A 21,579-nucleotide genomic window follows, 5' to 3' on the forward strand; every position below is an offset into this window, starting at 1 on the left:
ACAAAATATTTGGTGAGAAATAATGTTGGATGGAACTTTATTTTATCCATCAGCATGTAACTCACACTGCACTTTTTTTTTTTACATGAATAATACCTCACATAATGGTTTTTTTTAATATCCAGAGACTTGGGATGGGCTAGAACACAACAACCCAGAACAACCTAGTAACTATCTAGCAACTTTCTAGAAATCAAACAGGACACCCTAACAACCACATAGAAATGTTGTTTGAGGCTCTTGACTTTGACTAGTAAGCAACAACCCACTATAGTAACCATCTAGCAACTCACTAGAGATCACACAGAACACCCTAGCAACTCCTTAACATCCACTCAGAACACCCTAGCTACCACATAGCAACTCCCTAGCAACTACCCAGAACACCCTAGCAACTATCTAGCAACCACCAAGAACAGCCTTGCAATCACATAGAAATGTAATTTTAGGCTCTGACTTGGACTAGTAAGCAACAACCCAGAATGCTAGTAATCATCTAGAAACCCAGAAAATCTCATACTGTAGCAACCACATAGCAATTTTGTTTGAGCCTTTTGACTTGGACTAGTAAGCAACAACACAGAACACTATAGTTACTGTCTTGCAACTCCGTAGAAACCACTCAGAGTATCCTAGCAACTCCTTAACAACCAGCAACTACATAGCAGCTTCCTAGCAAGCACTCAGAATACCAAAGCAACCATATAGAAATGTGGTTTCAAAGGCTTCTTTTACTTGAGCTAGTAAAAACCCATAAAAACATAGCAGCTTTCTAGAAACTACCCAGAACTCTCTAAAAACCATATACAAACATTATTTGTGGTTCTTTTTACTTGGGCTAGTAAGCAACAATCCAGAAAACTCTAGAAACCATTTAGCAAATGACTAGCTATAGCTACCACATAGAACACCCTATCATCTTTTTAGTAGCCACCTAGAATAACAACCTAGTTACCACTGAGCAGCTACCCAGAAACCACCCAGAACACCATAGAAACTCCTTAGTAACCACTTACAAAAAACATCCTGTTTCAGAATCTAAAAAAATCTTTATAATAATGTGCACTAAAGTCACCTGGTCCGTTTTTATTGCATGTTGCCTTAGAGACATATATCTGTATCAGAAGCTCTAGCTTTTTGTGTGTGTGTGTCTGCAAGGGGGTCAAAGGGGCCAATTGAAGTCACATGATTGGTGATGCACTGCTGATTTTTTTGTTTCAGCACATCTCCAGGCAGCCTTATAGACAAGCAATTGTGAATCAGAGCACTCAACGCCATAGTGTTATATTTAGTAGAGCAGTGATGCTTTCCTGTCTGGGCTGTTAGCGGAGGTAGCAAGCCGTGAGAATGCATCAGTTCACTTTAGGGGATCTCTGTCATGGCATTCACTTACGCTATAGCCCGATTTAGACTTCATAAACTCTCCATGCATTCAGATCAGAAAGAAAATAGGCTGTACTGGAATAAAAAATCAAAGTGGACAAACTAGCATCTCTTTTCTAGAAGTGCAAGCATTTGATGCTCGACCAGAGTGCAAATAAAGACTTGTTCAGCGTAACAGTTAAATATGATGTTTGAAGGGAAGATGGCTGTTTGGTGTAGTCTGATTGCATTTGTGCTGGCTGTATAAATAATTGCCTTGTGGTTAGAGTCAGACCATCGAGCCAAAAGTAGGGACCAGATTATAGGCTACTTTCACAACGGCTGTATCCGAAATCACATACTTCCCTACTATATAGTAGGCGAAAAACAGTATGTGACAAAATATGTCTGAATTCACAGTACTCATGAAAGAGTAGGCAGATGACTTACTTCTTCCAGGGAGATTCTGAAGTGTGCATATGATGGACCCTTTACTATACCATGAGTCCACGGGAGAGGATTTGTGTATGGCAGTGAAGTGACGTAAGGTCACATGATAATTACAACATAGTACATCCAGATTACATTCATACTATACACATTAATACTATATAGAACGTCCTTTTTTAGCGGTTGTGAAGTAATTACTTATTCAAAATAAGTACCTATTTAAGAGAGTATGCGATTTCGTACGCAGCCAATGTCAGTTTTTAGGATTGATGTCTCAAAATGTCCCATTCACACAGAAACTGATAGTAGCGTCTTGCAACCACCCATAACCTACCATTGCATCAGTGACTTTTGCATGGGCAAGCAAAGCACTACTTAACACTTCAGTGAGAAAATGTAAAAATCTACTTTTCAAGGCACATTTATAGTCACTGAATCCTGTTCCAATTGAATCAGACACTCTAATTAGCATTACACATCCAGAATTCTTTGCTCTGAGATGTACACTATGCTGACTACAACATCTTCCAGACAGAAATTGTCAAGAAGAGAGCGATCTTTCGTTTATTCTGACTGTTCTTAAGACAAGCACTTTGGGCTGAATCCCATGGAAAGATGTCAGGCAAATGAAACTGGATTTACAAAATGTGCCGCGATGGGTTTTGCTGGAGGAAAGCGGGAATGAGGGAAATCTCCAGACTCAGCTTGCCTGCTGAAGAAGGCGTATTTTGACTAGTAAGGAATTGAGTTTGAAAGCGGCCTATGTGTGTAAGACTTATCTGTGGGATTGAGGCAGGCAGTAGCGGTCTGAATTGATTTTGTGATCACCCAGAGATTGAGGTTTGGTGAAGCTTTTATCAGAGTGGCTCTGTGGAGTAATCATACACTGACAAACAGCTGACTCTGCAACACGTGTGGTCAGCATTCACCTGTGTGTATGAAGAGCAAAGAGAGGTCTATGAATATAAGATTAACCCTCTGGCACAGTCTGCAAAAGTGCTGATATCACAGGGTTTGCTTTCACGTGTTGCAGAATGTCTGTGAGGCAGGCGCGTCTCCATGTATTGACGTCCTCGGTTGTGGGATACATCTTATGTGTCCTACATGTTGCATCAGACCTGACTGGGAAGCTAATGGAGTTTGATTTTGTATTCTGTTACATTTGCTTCTTACGTGATGTGTGTGCAGTAAAGTGTGTGTGTGTGAATATTTATGACTAGGATTCTTGTGTAAGGATCGATCGAATGGGATTTGCCTTTTTAAAGAAATATTCTTGTTTTTTTTTGTGACAAATTTACCCCATTTACTTTCTTAAAGGGATAGTTCACCCAAAAATAACAACTCTTTACTCACCCTCATGTCACAAACACAAAGAAAGATATTTTGAAAAATGATATCACTGAATGATGACAGATTTTTAATTTTGGCGGTAAATCCTTTAAAGGGATACTCCACCGTTTTTTCATATTAAACTATGTTATTCCCTTAACTAAGACGAGTTGATACATACCTCTCTCGTCTCAGTGCGTGCACTAAATCGCTCTGTCTTGCGGCGAAACTTTGTTAGCCCAGTTCATTCAATATGTGCCAAGCAGAGAAGCTACCAAACACCTCCACGTTTTCCCTATTTAAATACAGTTACTCGCGTAGTGTAACTCGACCTAGGACGGTGACACAAAACAAAACATTGCGCTTTTCTAAGCGTGTAAAATGGATAACTATATTGTATGGCGGAATACCATAGCAAGTGCTTGGAAGCACTTCGACTTCGGCGCAGTAATATCTTCACTAGAGGGAGCGGGGGCCGGTGAGAGGATTTTTCACGAGTGAAGATATTACTGCGCCGAAGTCGAAGTGCTTCCAAGCACTTGCTATGGTATTCCGGTCGAGTTACACTACGCGAGTAACTGTATTTAAATAGGGAAAACGTGGAGGTGTTTGGTAGCTTCTCTGCTTGGCACATATTGAATGAACTGGGCTAACAAAGTTTCGCCGCAAGACAGAGCGATTTAGTGCACGCACTGAGACGAGAGAGGTATGTATCAACTCGTCTTAGTTAAGGGAATAACATAGTTTAATATGAAAAAACGGTGGAGTATCCCTTTAATAAATGTTCCTAGTGTTCTTGCACATGATTTATCAGTGCTTGTTATTCTAAAAAATGTTGCTAAATGGCTCCGAAACAAATACAAAGTTATGTCATGGAATTCTACATGGCACAGACTCATATGTCCTTAACTCAATCTGCTTGCAGCCACATTGTTCTCTATAGGGCACAGCTGATTGGTCCCTGCTGTATCAGTAGCCAATGAGCTCGCTGCTTAACCCTCAAATACTTAGTCAGCATTTGCTGTAGCAGTTGCAGCATGATTTCAGAAACCCTCCACCTTCCCCAGCTCCACATTTATGGATCTGCTTATAGACCAGGGGCCGTATTCACAAAGCATTTTATCTTACCACTAGGAGTACTCCTAAATCGCACTAAAAGATTTTAGCTAGGAGTTTTCTCTTAAAAGTTATTCACAATGCCTTTCAGACCTACTCTTAGTAAAGAAAAATGACAACTCCTAAACTAAGAGTGAGTCTTCGTTGCTATGGATGACGTCATTACTCATGCACGAGCTTGACTGAAGTGACCACCTTGATTGGCTAATGATTGTAACGCGGGAATGATTCCTAACACCTCCCCTACGATGATGAGTGACAGGTGACAGGTCTGAGAATGCGTGCGCTACACAAGTAGTGCGAAGGACGGAAGATGATGAATAACTGAATAAATAGCCTAAATGAATAAAGAGTAAGGCAAAACAAATAGCCTAGTAGCCTAATGAAACATATGGATCTGTCACTATATGCCTCTGCCTACGTTTGCAAAGAGAAGAACATTTTAATTTGATTCACAGTGAAACGTTACAATTAGTTTACATGCAATGAGTAGCCTAGTTTTGGTTGTTGTTGGTGGCGTTATTGCATTATGCCTACAATGCAAAATTGTTCCCTCGTGATTGGAAGCTCCTGTAGCCGCCGCATACGCATTTCAAAACATCGCAACGTGAAATGCCACAAAAAGCGGTTTGTGAATAGGTCTTAGTGAGTTAGGAGTCCTCTCGACTTCTTTTAAGCTGTCCCAGGCTTAGGTGCTACTTTTAGGGCTAAAATGCTTCGTGAATTACTCTTAGTGAAAAAAATTAGGAGTCCTAAAGTTAGGAGTGACACGCCCATTATTTTAAGGAGTTGCTCCTAAATTCGCCAGTTAGGAGCTACTTTTAGCCTTAAAATTCTTTGTGAATACGGCCCCAGATCATTTCTGTCAAGAACACTTTATGATGCTTTCTAGAGTCTCTTAATAGATTTGTAGGGGCACAAATGGTAAGGGATACTACTTGATTTGGTTGTGAACAACTTGATTAATGAATCGTTTGAGTAAATGACTCAACACAAAATCATACTCGGGGATATCCTTTGGCATAAGATGCATCTTGCAGAAATAGTCTTGAAATAAATCTTTAGTTAATTGATTCAGAAGATTAAAGATTCAAAAGAATCACTGGGATTCATCAAAGGTGCTTATATACGGGTGTCTTTTGCAGTTTAACTTATTGGTATAGAAACACAATCCTGTCAATTCAAGATGAAAAGTTACATTTTGTCCTACATTTTAAAAAAAAATTAATTCCTGACACACGTACGTACATCACATTACAGAAGTGAAATGAGTTGCGAATGTCATTTCATGTTGACTCTACCTGGATTCGATATTTCTGATGAAGATTACATAAGAACAAGACATATAGAATAGGTTCTAGGTTGTTAAAAACTTTTTGTGTAAGGTCTATTGCCAATTGTGTAGAGATATATGAAGCACACAAGCATTTTTCTGCATTGAGAAATCTTTCACCCTCACATGAAATTCCCAATTGAAACGACTGGATTTTGTCACGTGATACATAGCTAGTCCGTTGAAATTAACCCAGAATATTCCTTTAATGGATGCTAAGCCACATGGAATTTCACTAGCGCTCACATAAGTAAAGTCTGATGAACTTCTCAAAATTCTCTTTTGTAGATCGCGGCTCTCTCCACAGAGAGGAGTTCGGTCTCCTCTCTGGTGCAGCTATTGATTTATTGTAAATGGCAGGTGAGACTCCAGAGGGCATGTAGGTACAAAGAGTTTGGATTGTAGGAGCAGGAACACCCACATCCTTTCTTTTTCAGGTGCTCTGATGCTAATAACACAACAGTGGTACAAGTAGCCTGAGGTGATCAGCTGCATGGACCCTCACTGGGCCCTGAGTAGGCGCACACTTACATATGCAGGGCTGGATCTCAAAGTTAATAGCACTCACATCCCCTCACCAATACCCCAGCCATGAAACGGGCGACTTTTTACAACTAACTTATGCGCTAAGGTAGGAGTGATTATACAGGAGTGTCAACAAAACATTCACAGTATGTTCCTTTTCATATGAAGTGGGAAATCTGCTCGGATTAAAGTTGTGAAAATGGATTCAGAGGTCAGTCAAAGTCACAAACTTTCGGTCCGAATGCTAATGTAAGAACTCCACGGGCGAAAACTACAGCGTCTGATGTTTGAATGTGTCTGATGGTTGGGCACAAGGTGGGCAGAGGGTGGACGTCCTTGATGCTAACATTGTTCTCCTGTTCGGAATACCATGTAATTTGCTCGCACTGTCATTTAGGTCCATTCGCGAGCGTTTTTGTGCGCGTGTGTTCGTGCGTCGCGAATGCTTCACTGAGTTAAGAATCTCTGTGTGATAATTAGTGTTTAGTGCAAACTTCCACTCAAGCGAGGATAAGAGGACACCATGATCATTGTCAGACAATTTATTGGAGAGAACACTTTTGATAATGACTTTGAATTACCTGTGTGCTCTCGCTGTGAGTGGACGCCGTGACTTTCGGAAAACGAGGCCACGTGGAGATCCGTGTTAAAACACTCTTTTGTATATCAGTGTCTTACACGTCCATATCAATTGTTTCTCATTTCATGTCCCGTGAAGAAAATAAGAAAAAAAGGGATTATCTCTTGACTTGGATTATCCCTTGTTTTTATTATTCATAAAAAGTTATTTAAAAACAATTTTAATATATTTAGTATATTTTATTCATAGAAAAAATAATAATAATAATTATTATTATCATTATTAATGAGGGTTTACATATATTACCAATTTTCTCCTTCTCATCACTCCTGTGGCTTGATATTATTGATATTTATACATACAGTATAACACAGTTATAACACAGTTGCTCGTGTGAGCGAACACACACTGGAACGTTAGGCCATATCGCAACGAGTGAATAGTGGCCGAGTGGTTGAACTTACGTTACGATCATTTAGATGACACGGGTTCGAATCCCGAACTAACTTGGACTACTGGTGTTTTTATATTAGCCTATTAATGCATTTTATAGTCTATTGTTGATGCAGAGAGATTTGTCTTCTAAAACATTTTTTTTGCCTATTTACAAAATAAAATCGCCATGCATTTCCATTTTACACTAAGGAACAAATATTATACAATGACTTTACTTCTGTAGCCTATAATAATTCATATATATGACGTTTAAACGACAAACAATAAAATCAGAACCAGTATTCTGTTGCGTTCATGGTTCCAGTGGCAGTAATGCATCCACGGCTTTTCAAAATGTCACAAAGCGTTTTGAGATTGTTTTGAATTAAATATTGAAGTTTATAATTTGTTTGGCACGACGAGTGGCAAACTCTTTGTTTTGTTTTGCAAACTCAGCTAGCCTGTGGGGGGTTTGGAGAAGGCAATACTTTGCCTTATCGTGGGGGTGCAGGACAGAGGTGTTAATGTTCCGTCTTTCATGGTGTCGGAGCCAGCCTGATGAGCAGGCAAAGGCAAAATTCTTTTAAGGATTAATCTCAAAATCTCCAAAAGTCCATAGCCTATGTACAGTAGGCCCTATATCTTATTAAATTATATATTGTAGTTTTATTGATTGTATAGGTTTTCCACAAACAATTTAAATTTAGCAGATACAGAGCTCTTTTATTGGCGACCCACCTCGTTTTATTGTAAGGTGAATTCAGCAAGGCATGTTGTATCTTTGAAGGAACAAAAGCTATTTGTTACAGTTTTTTCTTTCGTGATTTGTGTGGATGACACACAGCGACATATACAGTATTATCAGCTGTATGGTGTTTTTTTACGCTGAAATGCTTAATTTCGAGAAAGACCCACCGCGCGCAGTGAGGGAGACCAAACTTACTAAAAAAATATCCAGCGCGAGAGAGGCAAAGAAAAACGCCTGTTCTTAATTTATGTTGCTTTGAACTTTTTCCGTTTTGTACCGTTTTAATTTTTTAATTTAGCTGCAATTTCTTTGACAATAGAAATTTAAAATGTTGCAAGAATAGGCCTAAGATTCTGTGTTTCTTATTTTGCATCACAAAGGGAATAAACTCTATCGATGCAACCCTGTTTAAATAAATAAACTGTCCCGACACTTTATTCATATCTTAAAATGTGCGATGGGTTTTCAAACTTAATTAATTTTATTTTTCTTTTACATTTTCATTGTTTATTTTTTAATTGAAAGCAATACTGTATTGAAAGTATTGTTCTGATTTGTTCAATCTGTTTTGAAAAATGTCTTCCGTTGATATGGCCGGGTATACTGTCAGTCATCTCAATCTCGTGAATGATTCACACACACACACAAAAATAATTTAGCAGATTAAAGACGAGCTTCATCATCTTCATTTTCTGGTGCGATCGACTGACAGTCTTCCTTCATCAGATGTGTCGTCTTTGCAGCGGGAATGTAGCAAATTTATGTTGTAATGTACAATTGATAATTAAACAAGATGATTGACTTTAATAAACAGATACATATTTAAGCATCAACAACACTGTCGGCTACACTGAGATTCGATCTCAGATCGTTTGAAGCTCCGAGAGGCTCTTGTTAATGCTTTGACCACAGAGCTACCGTCTGAATCGCCAACGTCTACTATTTTCTCTGTTTTAAAAGTTTGTAACATGTAAGGCTATATTTAGTTCTGAATATAACAAAGAATGCTTAAACCGACTACATCGGTTAGGAGCTGCAAGTCCTGAAAATGTTTTAATTTCACGGTAAATTATTTTAATTTATTTCACTGTTATGTTTCAGTTAATAAATCTACAAACACATTAAAATAACACGAAGAAAATGACAAGTAACCTATTGACATAGCCTTTCTAAATTATAGAAAAACTGGGCTCACAATGTTAACGTGTGTCTACTTTGTTTGAATTTAATGAATTTGAATTCGTTTAACCACAATATTTATCTTGAATTTATCTGTGACCTCAGCTCAAATTACTGAGAATAAACTGACACTTTTCAAAGTCTGTGATTACAGCGCCACTCAGCGGTAAAAGGCAGCAAATACACATCCCAATTTTGCCGCCGCGGGAACGGCGGCGGTAAAAGTCTCATTCTGGTTGACCACCATCTGTAGCTTGAAATGTATATATATATATATATATATATATATATATATATATACTGTATATATATTAGGGCTTCACAATATTTAAAAAAAAACGATAACTCTTTAAATAATGCAGTATTTAATAGGCGATGCGATACAATAAAGTGTGTAAAATAAATGTAAATTATATTTATATATTTTAAAAACTGAAAATGATATAACCAATATATATGTTTCTATTTTTTAAGAGAAGAAAGTAGGCTATCCCAACAAATTCTAAAAGTGAACTGTGTTTTACTGTAGCATAGAGATATATAGCTGCATAAACAGTAAATGTCATTTTAACGTCAGTGTATAGGGTTTCAGGTAGGCCTACATCAAGTTTATTTAACAAAAGTTAAATATAAAAATAATTAAATAATTAAATATACACTGATTCTTATTAAAGCTACAAAATATCTTCTGTCAAGAGCCGTGAGTGATTTTCTCTTTCTCTATTGTTGTTCGGTTAACTTTAAGCACACAGATGGTGCTTAGGTTTATTAGGCTGCAGTCACTTTAAGAGCTGCACAGATCCAATATACTGTTACACGCACACTCTCTTTCTCAACTGTTTACTCTACTTATAAGATGTAACTGACTGTGTTTACACTTTGGTATAAAAACAACAGTAATATTGTGAAATACTTTTCTATTTTAATATATTTTAAATAGTGCTGTCAAGCATTTCAAATTTTGATTCTCATTGATTACGTGATGTGCCGATTAATTAATCTAATTAGCGAATTAATTAGCTGAGAAATTACCCACAAAAGTCATTATTGTGATATGAATTTAAAGTATCAAATAGACATTACAAAAAGTTGCTTTAGAAAGAAATATTTGACTGCATTTAACATATAATTACACATAAACTTTTAGGCTACAACGGCCATGTTTTTTTTTTCAGAAGCTGCATCTTAATTGGTATTTAGATGGTATGAATGCATTTACACTGCAATTTCAATTGCATAAACATGCCATGAGATTTATGGGGTATTAAATAGGTAAATGGGTGTTAAAGGGATAGTTAACCTTAAAAATGAAAATTCTGTCATCATTTACTCGCACTCGTGTCGTTTTTAATCCTGTATGACTTTCTTATGTGGAACATAAAAGAAGATATGAGACAAAAACTCACACAGGGGCATCTTTGCCCCAATATTGAACATTTTAGGGGCATCTAACTGCATTCTATAGCCTTTATCACACAGTAAGTTGTCGCTCTGCTTCATGTTCATCACCAATCCACTGTATGAAATGTAAGATGACCTACATAGGTCTGGGGCGGGGTGAGTGCGTTAAAATAATTAACACATTTTTTTCCATAACTAATTAATTAAATTAATCCATTAAATCGACAGCCCTAATTTTAAATTTAATTTATTCCTCTGATGCGAAGCTGAATTTTCCGCATCATTACCCCAGTCTTCAGTGTCACATGATCTCTCAGAAATCATTCTAATATGCTGGTTTGCTGTTCTGTAACAGGGGCTGTTTCAGAGGATCGAGAGTAGGATCCAGATGCAGCAAACACTTTATATACAAGATAACAAGGGGCTGATGAGGGACAGGTTAAGGTGATTTGTAGTCAACGAAACAAGGCTAACTATGAAGACAATCAAGGGTGGCTATGGGAACAAACATGGGTTAAATCCAAAATCGCTATTTGAGGGGACAGCCATTTGTAGTGGTTGACGCATTGACGCTCAACGGCTGTCCGAATTCGCTCACTCGTTTTCATTCACTCCTTCAAGTGAACCGTATTAGCGGACTAATGTAGGGAATAGTGAATGAGGGTTTAGGGGGCGATTTCAGATTCAGCCATGGTGACAAGCCAAACAGGAACCGAACACAGGAACAATGGTAACAGAAAACGATTCAACATAAAAGTCCTAACACAAAAAAAGGAAACCTAAGCTGGGGTTGTGACATGCTCAAGAAACATTTCTTATTATATCAATGTTTGTGCAAACTTTTTTTTTCAGGATGCCTTGATAGAAAGTTCAAAATAACAACATTTATTTGTAATATTTTATAAATGTCTTTACTGTCACTTTTCATCAGTTGAATGCAACTTTGCCGAGCAATTCATTTCTTTTAAAAAAATGTGGTAAGTGTATGTATGTGGGGATTTGAAAATGTACTGCATAATAGGAATGACCCATTAACATTCTCTTGTCTCAATGCTGAGAAAAAGCCTCTAAAATAAATTCCCTGAAATGTTTGGAATTCACATGACAGCGTCTGGTGTGGGCAGTGTGTTTAATGGCGCATTTTTCAGCCCTCTCGTGCACCTGCTTCCCAGCCTTTCATATGAAAGGGAATGTAAACGCAAAGTGTCTGTGTTGGGTCTGAGCTTCACTCACGGTGCTCGTCACTTGCCTCGACTCTAATAGCTCTGAGCCCTTTATGCTAGCGTAAATGGGTGTCCACGAGAAGAATGAAAGCAAGCCAAAGATGCCTGTTAAGTGGAGGGCACTTGAAGACATTTCATAAGTACACCTTTGTCCGTGTTTTTTTGGAAGTATCAAAATTGCATGCTTTTTGCCAAATGTCTCCTGTGAGTCACGACAGAATTGAATGGCTAACTCATTCTCTTCTTTTTTGCCCGTTGTACGATGAGGCGAATGTGAACCGCATTGTTGAAGTGTGCTATCAAATCAAGTACTTTTGATTCTGAACGATGTAACCTGTGGAACACATCCATATATGGAGATAATCTTTTTGAACCACTCTTGAGAGCTTGTTACCTTGACTATATAGCGTTTATGCTAATCCTGGCACTACTTGTGTACCGCATGAACGCTTTCATTATTTTGCCAGACAAGATACAGTATGTGATTGCAAAAAATGTCCTTTACTATGTTATTAGTGTTTTTCAGCTATATGAAAAATATAATTATTATAATCTGTTATACGTAAGGCAGCCAAGTATGTAGATTTTGTATAATAACTTCAAATTGGCAGAATAGAATGTTATATATGTGACAAAATCCATATTATTTTGCTCAAAGTTTGCTCTTTTATCAACTTTAAAATTAATTTGGAGAACACAATGAGACACACACATGAGACTACAGTTTGCATAAAGTAGAAGTACAGGGTGTAAAATGAATCATAGCTCATGAATCATAGCTCATAGACATCATAGCTCAAATAATTTGGAGATAAATCTTCATATAGAAATCTTTGACTTTTGTTTCAGAAGAAAACATATGAAAAGCAGGAGACTTGGGCAAAAGTCTCCATTTGATCTCTATATAATCTCATTCCTGTCTAGGAGAAACAAATGAGACATCTTGTGTAATTTATTTAAAAGGTGTCTAGCAGTAGCTTGAAGCACTGTAAAAAGATATATGATCAATAAGTTATGACTACATATGTTTTACATTGCTGTAAATTGAATGTAATTTAAGTTGAAATGACTTACATTTTTAAGTACAATCAATTTGGATGTTTAAGGCATCAACTTTTTTTACAGTGAGATTTAAATAACTGAGTTGGAGTTCACTTATGTTCTCGTTTGAGTATCACCTTTTTCTCCAATGTTTTTCATGAAATTCCTTTAAAGAAATGTAATAGACACGACAAGACAGTAAGAGTACCAGAATGTGAATAAAACTGTTAGGCTCATATTGAGATTTCTGACTTTAGATTGCAGATTTTGGTGTCTTGGCAAATCCAAGAACAGTTAGAGATATAGATGTTGTTGAGATCTCTTCTGAAATTCTGAGATTACAGATAAATATTTGAGAAGCTAGGAGAAACAAATGAGAAATCTCATTTGAAATTAGTTTTAAGGCTGTGTAGCAGTAATGGTTTACTTTATATCATTCAGTTGGAGTTCTCAGTTATATATCATTTGAGTATCACCTTTGTCTCAGATGTTTCTCCTAAAATTAGAAATAATGTGTACAAGAATCAAGTTTAACATAAGCCTATACTATTTAAATTCTAATAAAGTGGGTCTATATTTTTGGGGTTTATTTTGATAAAAAAGACACAATATAACATTAAGTTTTTACTGTTATAAAAACATGAATTTGTGAGCATCAGTTGAGCTGAATGTGTTAGAATAAACTCGCAACACACATGATCGTTGTCTTTGGTGAATTTGGCCAATCGTGAAACAGCTGTATCGTCATCTGAGCGTGTGCAGGCGATTTTGGGAAACTGCAGTGCCTGACCCAGGCGACTAGTCTCGTCTTGCTCTTGTAATACTTTGATAGATTAGGTCTCGTGGTACTTTGATAGGTGAGCTTCAGCTGGCCTCTGCAAACTGTTTTTATGATGAATTGGAAGAGAATGTTTTCCTTATTCTCCTGTCCCCGCTGGTCTCCCCCAGCTCCAAGTCTCCTGTGTCCCCGTTGGTCCCGCCCAGCTCCAAGTCTCCTGTGTCTCCAGAGATCCCACCAGGCCTCCCTCTCCCGCCTCCTATTCCAAAGCCAGCCAGTTCCTCGGCCCCACCTCCTTGACTCCTCTGAAACTATTCTCTTGTGTGGATTTGCCTCGGGTCTTCCAGTCTCCAACTCCACTTAGTAAAGAGGATCCCCATGCTCTGCCTCCAGCCGCTGATCCCGACACTCCAACTCGGTCCGTCGACCTGCCGGCTCTACCTTGGCTCCTCCATCCCTTGGCACCACCAGAGACCATCATCCCTACGGCTCCACTGGGCTTCCTTGTCCCTCCAGCTCCGCCTTGGTCAGATGTCACCCTGCCTGAGCCGCGGACTTACGGGGTGTCCGCTGAACTCCGTCTCCACCCCTTTTGCATCATCTGACAATGCCTTCCCTCCGGCTCCACCTCAGTCCTCAGTCCCTCCGGCTCCACCTCGGTCCTCAGTCCCACCGGCTCAACCTCAGATGCTCATTACTGCGGCTTCGTCTCGGCCTCCAGGACCATCAGTGTCACCTGGTCCCATCTGAGTGTACTGGCCTCCTCTTCGTCAGTAATCCCCCTAGTGTCATCAGCCAAATCTCCACCATGGCTCCTCCCTCCCTCGATTCCACCTTCATCCTGGCTGCGCTCTGGAGCTCTGCATGGCTTCTTCTGCTCCTTGATCATACCTGACTCCTCCCACCATCATTGCCACCCTGGTTTCTCCCGCCACAATCTCCTCTTAATTTCTGGCCTTCACCCCAGCCCCTCGTCCTCCTCCAGAGCCCCCAACCTTAAAGACCTTAAAGTTCCTGAAAAGTGTTATTTATTTGAAGGTTATTTTGTAAGTCTAAATGATTGAGTTGGGGTGGTAACATTTTGGGAGTACATCAGGACCTCCGTATCCCATCATGCCCTCAAGGAAGGCACAAGAAAGTACAGTTGCTTCAGAGGGCTGCGCCTGCAATAATGGAACTGTGGATAAGAAGTTGTCGCTTAACGACTGGTAAATATATAAAATTCTCATTATGCAGCACAATAATTTCACCAAAGGTTCTCATTTTAATGATTAATGTTTAAGATTATCAAAAAATTGTGTGCCTGTGCAGAACTTTACCTCACTAGCTATTTCATAAAAATCGGCAAAGGGTTTTCAGATGCAGTTGAAGGCAATATCACAGCTTCAGATGGCGGCATTCCTCACGCTAAAGCTTTATTGAGATGATCATTAAAATGTAGCTGCTGCAAATTATAAGTGCCATTTGTATAGAGCGAGGTCTGATGATTTAATCTAGTCAGGTAGCCATCACTGCTGTCTTCAAAAAAATGTCTTCAAGCAAGATTTTCATTAAAACTCCAAAGATTTAGAATACAATTTTTTTGCCTTCCCTCATACCTTCTCGATCCTGTCAAAAAACAGGGCAATATTACCATCATATGCAAATGCGTGGCCTGATTTACATTCCTTTTTAATTGGAGAAGAAAAAAAGGAACATACTGTATGTGGAAAAAGATATGGTGCATCTGACTCCACTTCGGTAGAAACCGCAGTTATTCTGTCATTGAGACAACAACATTAGCACCGGCTCATATAACACATGCCCATTTGTTGATGTTCACTTCAAATTGTCATTTTTAATAAGGGAAACAAGCACATAATGAATGAAAGTGCTCTGGCCACGTGAAGCTTTAGTTCCACTTCCTCATTACTGTGAAATGTTCTATAGATTGACATTGACAGGATTCCCAAAAAGTATATTGGATTGTTAATTAGGGGATATCTGTCACACTTCGGCCCCAGTGCAGTTACTTCTTCATAATGTCTTTGTCAGTTGTACTGAAGCTGTGTTGTCTAATGACTTTTTTTTTTCTCCTTCCCATCACTCCTGCGGCTTAGGATTGATTGAAAGGAATGAGCCAGAATGACACTGTGGAATTTTTAGAAGCTTCATTGTTTAGTTTAAATATCATTTATTCCTGTGATGCAAAGCTGAATTTTCAGCATCATTACTCCAGTCTTCAGTGTAATCCTTCAGAAATCATTCTAATGCTGGTCTGCTGCTTTCATTGTATTTTCAATGTTAAAAACTTTTTTTCTGGATTCTTGGAAATCAAGGAAACTGGTTCTTTATCGACACTTGCAAGGTCAAATTAAGTGAAAAGCATTGTGAGATATCTCTCACACAAAATTAGCCCAGCAGATGTCAGTCAAATTCTGGACTTTTTATCTTGAAGCTTTCTATCATGAAGCTTAAGAACAGTGAATCATAATGTCACTGTAATGGAAATGTATTTGAGGCTGTCTGAAGCAAAAATGGCCTTTTTTTTTTTTCTTTTTTTTTCTTTATTAATCTCATGATTAAAGAAAATCTCTGTAATTAATTTGTCATTAATCTAATTTTCTCATCTAACCACAGCAGAGGGGTGTTCATCTGCCGCGAAACTGTGATATGTGTTGGTCTTGTTCGGGGCAAATTGAATTAGCCCACATAAATGAAGTTTAATTAAGATGCTGGTTTTAATGATTGGGCTCTGTGTCCTCTGTATTGCCACTCATCACTCATTTAGACAAAAGAACCTTCCCTCTAATGCCTCCAGACTTTCTCAGCTTTCGGATCTATGACTGATTAGGAGATCATATTGGACTGTGTTTTCTCCACAGAATGGCTTGTCTTAACTGGATGCATCAATACACACCACTTTGCCTTCCAAGAGCCCACTTTTAAAAATTGTATGGTTTCACAGTGGATTTTTATGGTGTTGCTTGCCTGTACAAAAATCGCAGATTCTATGGGTGGTTATATTATATTATATTATATTATATTATATTATATTATATTATATTATATTATATTATATTATAAACTCCTCTGTGTCAGTCTGTGAATTAGTGGTGAGGATTTTTTCACTGACTCTTTCTGCAAGTTACATTGTTACACCAGCAAGTCCCATGTCTTTATGAGTGAATGATTAACTTATTCTTTCAACCAATTCATTCAAGTACATTGATTCATTCTGAAACAAAACAAAGCCTCTATCAGTGAATCATTCACTCAACAGATTTGTTCAAAAACACATTTCTTCAGGAACTAAACAAGTGACTGTCGTTATGAGTGTATCATTGAAACATTGACTCAGCTGAGTAGTTCAAAAACACAGATTCAGTCGAGAAAGAAAACAAGTCAGTTATTATAAATGAGTCACTTAATAATTCACTCAACTGATATGTTCAAAAAGGGGATTATTTCACGAAAGGCACTACTGTGTTGACTGTGTTCGTTGACAGAGCAAAAATAGACAAAGTAACTGCAATAGTGTATTTAAGGAAGTTGCTTAATATTAACATTGTTTATTGAACTGTTGAATAAAAGCAGTCTCACTCACGATCATGTGACTGGTTACACGATTAATCACAATTAGTGTTTTAATCTATTTAATATTAATCATTGATTGATTGGTTGATTGGTTGGTTGGTTGGTTGGTTGATTGATTGATTGATTGATTGATTGATTGATTGATTGATTGGTTAGTTGGTTGAACTGAACAAGGCAAAATCTTTCAAGTGCCACCATTGATTGATTGATTGATTAACTGATTGGTTGGTTGGTTGATTGATTAATTGACTGACTGATTGATTGATTGGTTGGTTGGTTGGTTGGTTGGTTGGTTGAATTGAACAAGGCAAAATCTTTCAAGTGCCACCATTGATTGATTAATTGATTGATTAACTGATTGGTTGGTTGGTTGGTTGATTGATTAATTGACTGACTGATTGATTGATTTGAACAAGGCAAAATCGTTCAAGGACCACCTGGAATCCCCTGGGGTTACATGACCTGTTTAGAAGCCAAAGTTGGCTTCATTTCTGCAGTGTAGTAGAGCCTTATTTCAAGTTCATGGTCCAGTCTTTGCTTGAGATTAAGTGGTTTAGTTTGCGGCATTCTCCTAAGATACTGTGTCCAAGATCTCTTTAATGTGGCTGAACCCGAGTGATTCATTAAACCAACAAGACGAGTAAGTGCTCCCTCTGGTGAGGTAAAAGCTTCCCATTCAGTTGAGTTGTAGATCTCGGTCCACTACAGAGACGCATTGTATTTCATTCTCTCTAAACGAGTCCCTGTAAATTCTAGCCTGACAAGTTCAATGATTGAGTGCTCCATTTAGACCTGTTAATTTGCTCTTTGCTACTGACCATTTTTAAAGCTCTCCTTTGTTGCTTTACGCCGTATTTAACATATATGGGGAAATGCAAGTATCAACACTCCACAATTAACCTCAGGTATTACAGAGAGTCACGGCAGGTGTGCGTATGGGTAATAGGTTTGGATTGTGTTGGAGGTGTGTTGTGATTGATCAACTGCTTTAAGTGTGTTTGGGAAATTGACAGGCCCTTTACCCTAACTGCGAGTTTTAACACACTACTAATGCAACTCACCCCTTATGACTTGGGCGGGAATTGAGGGATATTGTGACGTGTACATCCCCAGAAAAAAAAAATCAGGGAGTTTCAGGGAGTTCAGAAACCTTAGTTAATGTTACAAATGTAATCCTATTGTAAAATGTTTTCCTATTGTAAAGTCCTCTCAGCCTCGACTGCAAAAATACTGCTGTTCTCCACTAATAATGCTGCATCTAGTCAACAAATGTATTACTTTATAATGATATGAAAACACGTACGGTAGTTTACTGTATATACCGTTTTGTCTGTTTTAAATCCGCTTCGCTTTGTGCAGCACACAGCTTCAGGTGTCAAAACAAACTCCACGAGGCATCAGTGATAGTTTTATTTCACCTCTAGAGGCCGCTCTTGTACTGCATAATGACAGCGCAAACTTCTCAGCTGATCCAGCAACGGATGCAACCCGGAAAAACTCTCTTTTTTTTTAGCGATCGATTTGACCTCTACTGCTACAGAGAATAACTCCCTTTGGAGTGAATTTGTGCTTTGTAGCTTTGCAGAACTTTTCCATGCTCAAACAGCAATGTGGCACAAAATGTAAAAAAAGAAAAATAGGTCCTATTTAAAGCTTTAAAAAAAACGATGAAAAATTACCATGTTCAATCTTAGGCTTTAGCTAATGGAGTCTTTGCAGTGGATTCACACTCATATTGTTGTTGGTGTTGTTTGTTTTTTTGTTATTTTCTCTTGCTAACCTCATTGGAGAGGTCACTCCCGCTGGCGCTAATAAACTAATTATCGCAGAGCATGGCATGAATTCATCATTAGGCATTGAGGCATTGTGTGAATTAGTTTGGCATGCTTTGGAAAGAAGAAATTACATTGGAAATCCTTTGAAAATAAATTAAACTTGCATATAAATGAATGCTTTTCCCCATAGCTGGCCAGGAACTCAGGAGTTGCACCAAGCATGTCACTTGGGCATGTTGAGAAAGAAATTATAAATGGGCCAGATTTTAACATTTGAAAGTTTTGCACTGGACTCATGTCTTGTTTTATTGCAGGCTTGGAGAAGGTTGGCAGGGACTCCACTTACGAGCAAGAGGGGAAGGTGCAGTTTGTGATGGACGCGGTGTACGCCATGGCCCACGCGCTGCACCGCATGCATAGGGACCTCTGTTTGGGATATCCAGGCCTTTGCCCCCGCATGAGCAGCATAGATGGCAAGGAGCTGCTGGGATACATCAGAAACGTCAGCTTTAATGGTGAGAAACATCCGCTATTCTAACAAATTATTCTCCTCCTCAGTTTAATTGGATCGTTAGAAAGCACACTTGACCTTCAACCCCGATTGAAGTTCGAATTAATTTGCATCATTTTTTCATTATCAAAAATGTTTGTACTTTGAAAATGCTTAGCTCTTGTGCATTTAGAAAAAGTACATTTTTACAAGTTCTTAATCAATTATTTTTCTACATTGATATCGTGTAGGCCTCATTGTGTATTAAAAATTATGTTTTTCTTTAATTTGACAATAATTGATATATTAACTTGTATAAATTATGTTTAATGAATTGATGTTTATGTAATTTCTGACTAACTTTAAGAACTCTAGGACTCTATATTAAAAAAAAAAGTACTTTTTTTATTTAAATTTTTTGTTGTTGTTGTTGTTTCCATTAAGTTCTGGAATGTCTGCGGTTTATCCGCCAGTGCATAAAAATGTACTTATTTTTTCAATAATCCAATTTATTTCTGATTTCTGTTGATATCTGAAATGAAGTCAAATTTGACAATGGCTTCTGAGGATAGCAAGTGCAATTGGAACTCTTTTTAAGTTGTGCTCATTCTTTCTTTCTCAAAATGACTAAGAAAATGCACATAATCTTTAAGGAACCAGAATCATTCAGTTCATTACTGTACAATTCCCTTCCCTACTGTCTGTCCACGCTCCTCTTCCTCAGTTCTGCATTCTGCAACTTCGTGTCCCTCCCTACATGAACTACTCACCTCATCTACGCACTCGCATCTCTTTATAGAAAGCGTTTATGCTGCTATATTTTTGCATTAAAAATGCAGTGCATTAAAAATTCCTCGGTAAAGGGTTCCATTTTCTTGCTACATCATTTGAATGATTTTCTCCAGAAACCACATCTCACTCATTTTAAGGTGATTTTTTCTCTGTTTAAAAGTAGGGACACACCAAAGAACTAGCGCTAATGAAAGCCGACTGTGTTGTTGCCTGCTTCGGGAAAAAAGCTGTGCTTGAACACACCGAAAGGACAGCCGACTGTCAGCTAGCATGTGCGTTCTGTGCCTGCGTATAAAGGAGATAACTGTCAATTTAAGCAGATATGTTAGTCTATATTAGTCATTCAAAAAGGGATAGCGAAACTAAGACTGCAGGTATACAAACCATAAACAAAGCAGCGTCCGACTAGAGCCAACAGTGTGGAACACACCGAAGTCGGCGACGCCCAAAAACGTCCCGACGTTGGCCAAACGTCGGCTTGGTGTTTCTCTGGCTTAACAAATCTTTTTAGCTTTTTTTTTCGTTTTAAGTTGGGGTTTATGGAGTAATGCAGATGGTCACATGTCCACTTCCTCTTCTTTCTCATACAGTCTTGCTCCTCTAACTTTTCAAAGCATTTGAGTCAATCTGATATATGTGAATAACACATACTACTTTAAACTTTAACAACATGTAACGGCATTCACAGCTCATTTTTCTTCTGCAACGTGACACACTTCTATGTGATAAAGCATATTTGAGGGGAAAATGTTGGACGGGACTATTGTTGTATGGGACTTATGTGAAAAGAGGTCTCTAAATGAATGTTTGACTTCTTCCAGGCATGAAAGAATGAATGATTCCCACCATAGGCTACATGTGGTTTTTTTTTTATGTGGTTGAGTCATTTGGTCAAACATTTATGGATGCTACTCCATTCTGCATTATGTACATTTCAGTGGCTAAAAATGAATAAATTAATAGCTTGGTCTGGCCAGTTTCATATTTGCTTTTGGTACTGGATTTATTTGTACATTTGATGACGCCATAAGATCTTTGAAACGAGATCCACAGATATTTAACAAACTGGTTAGATATAATTTCAACAAAACGAAAATTAATAAAATTAACCAATTAATTCAATAAAATCTACAAAATTACCTTAGTTATTTTTGTATCCTTGATAATACTGTGTGTGACTATAATTTTTGTTAAAGGGGTCATGACATATACGCATATATACTTTACTTAGCAAGTTTCATAGCTTAAAACGCCCTCCTTGTTATAAACAAAGCATTTATTATGATATTTGCGGATCTATGACATCACATGGACAAATAAATTTGCATATGACTGCCTCCAGAGCAAGACATTGACGAATAGTTATATATCATCGCACCATAAGCCCCGCCCTCAGGCATTTAGTTGCTTAACGGCTTACATTTACCTATACTGGATGTGAGAGTC

At 38.0% G+C, this 21,579-nt stretch overlaps 1 protein-coding gene across 2 annotated transcripts in view; it reads left to right on the top strand.

Moving 5' to 3' along the window:
* Positions 1-21,579, top strand: part of grm8b (glutamate receptor, metabotropic 8b) — a 172,859-nt gene that overhangs the window by 117,423 nt on the left and 33,857 nt on the right. For both annotated transcript variants that reach the window (XM_079860209.1, XM_079860210.1), the window contains one exon: positions 19,166-19,366. In XM_079860209.1, coding sequence (XP_079716335.1) covers positions 19,166-19,366 — 201 coding nt within the window. The remainder of the gene's footprint in view (positions 1-19,165; positions 19,367-21,579) is intronic.

The sequence above is a fragment of the Squalius cephalus genome, assembly GCF_949319135.1.
Source record: "Squalius cephalus genome assembly, chromosome: 23".
NCBI lineage: Eukaryota > Metazoa > Chordata > Actinopteri > Cypriniformes > Leuciscidae > Squalius > Squalius cephalus.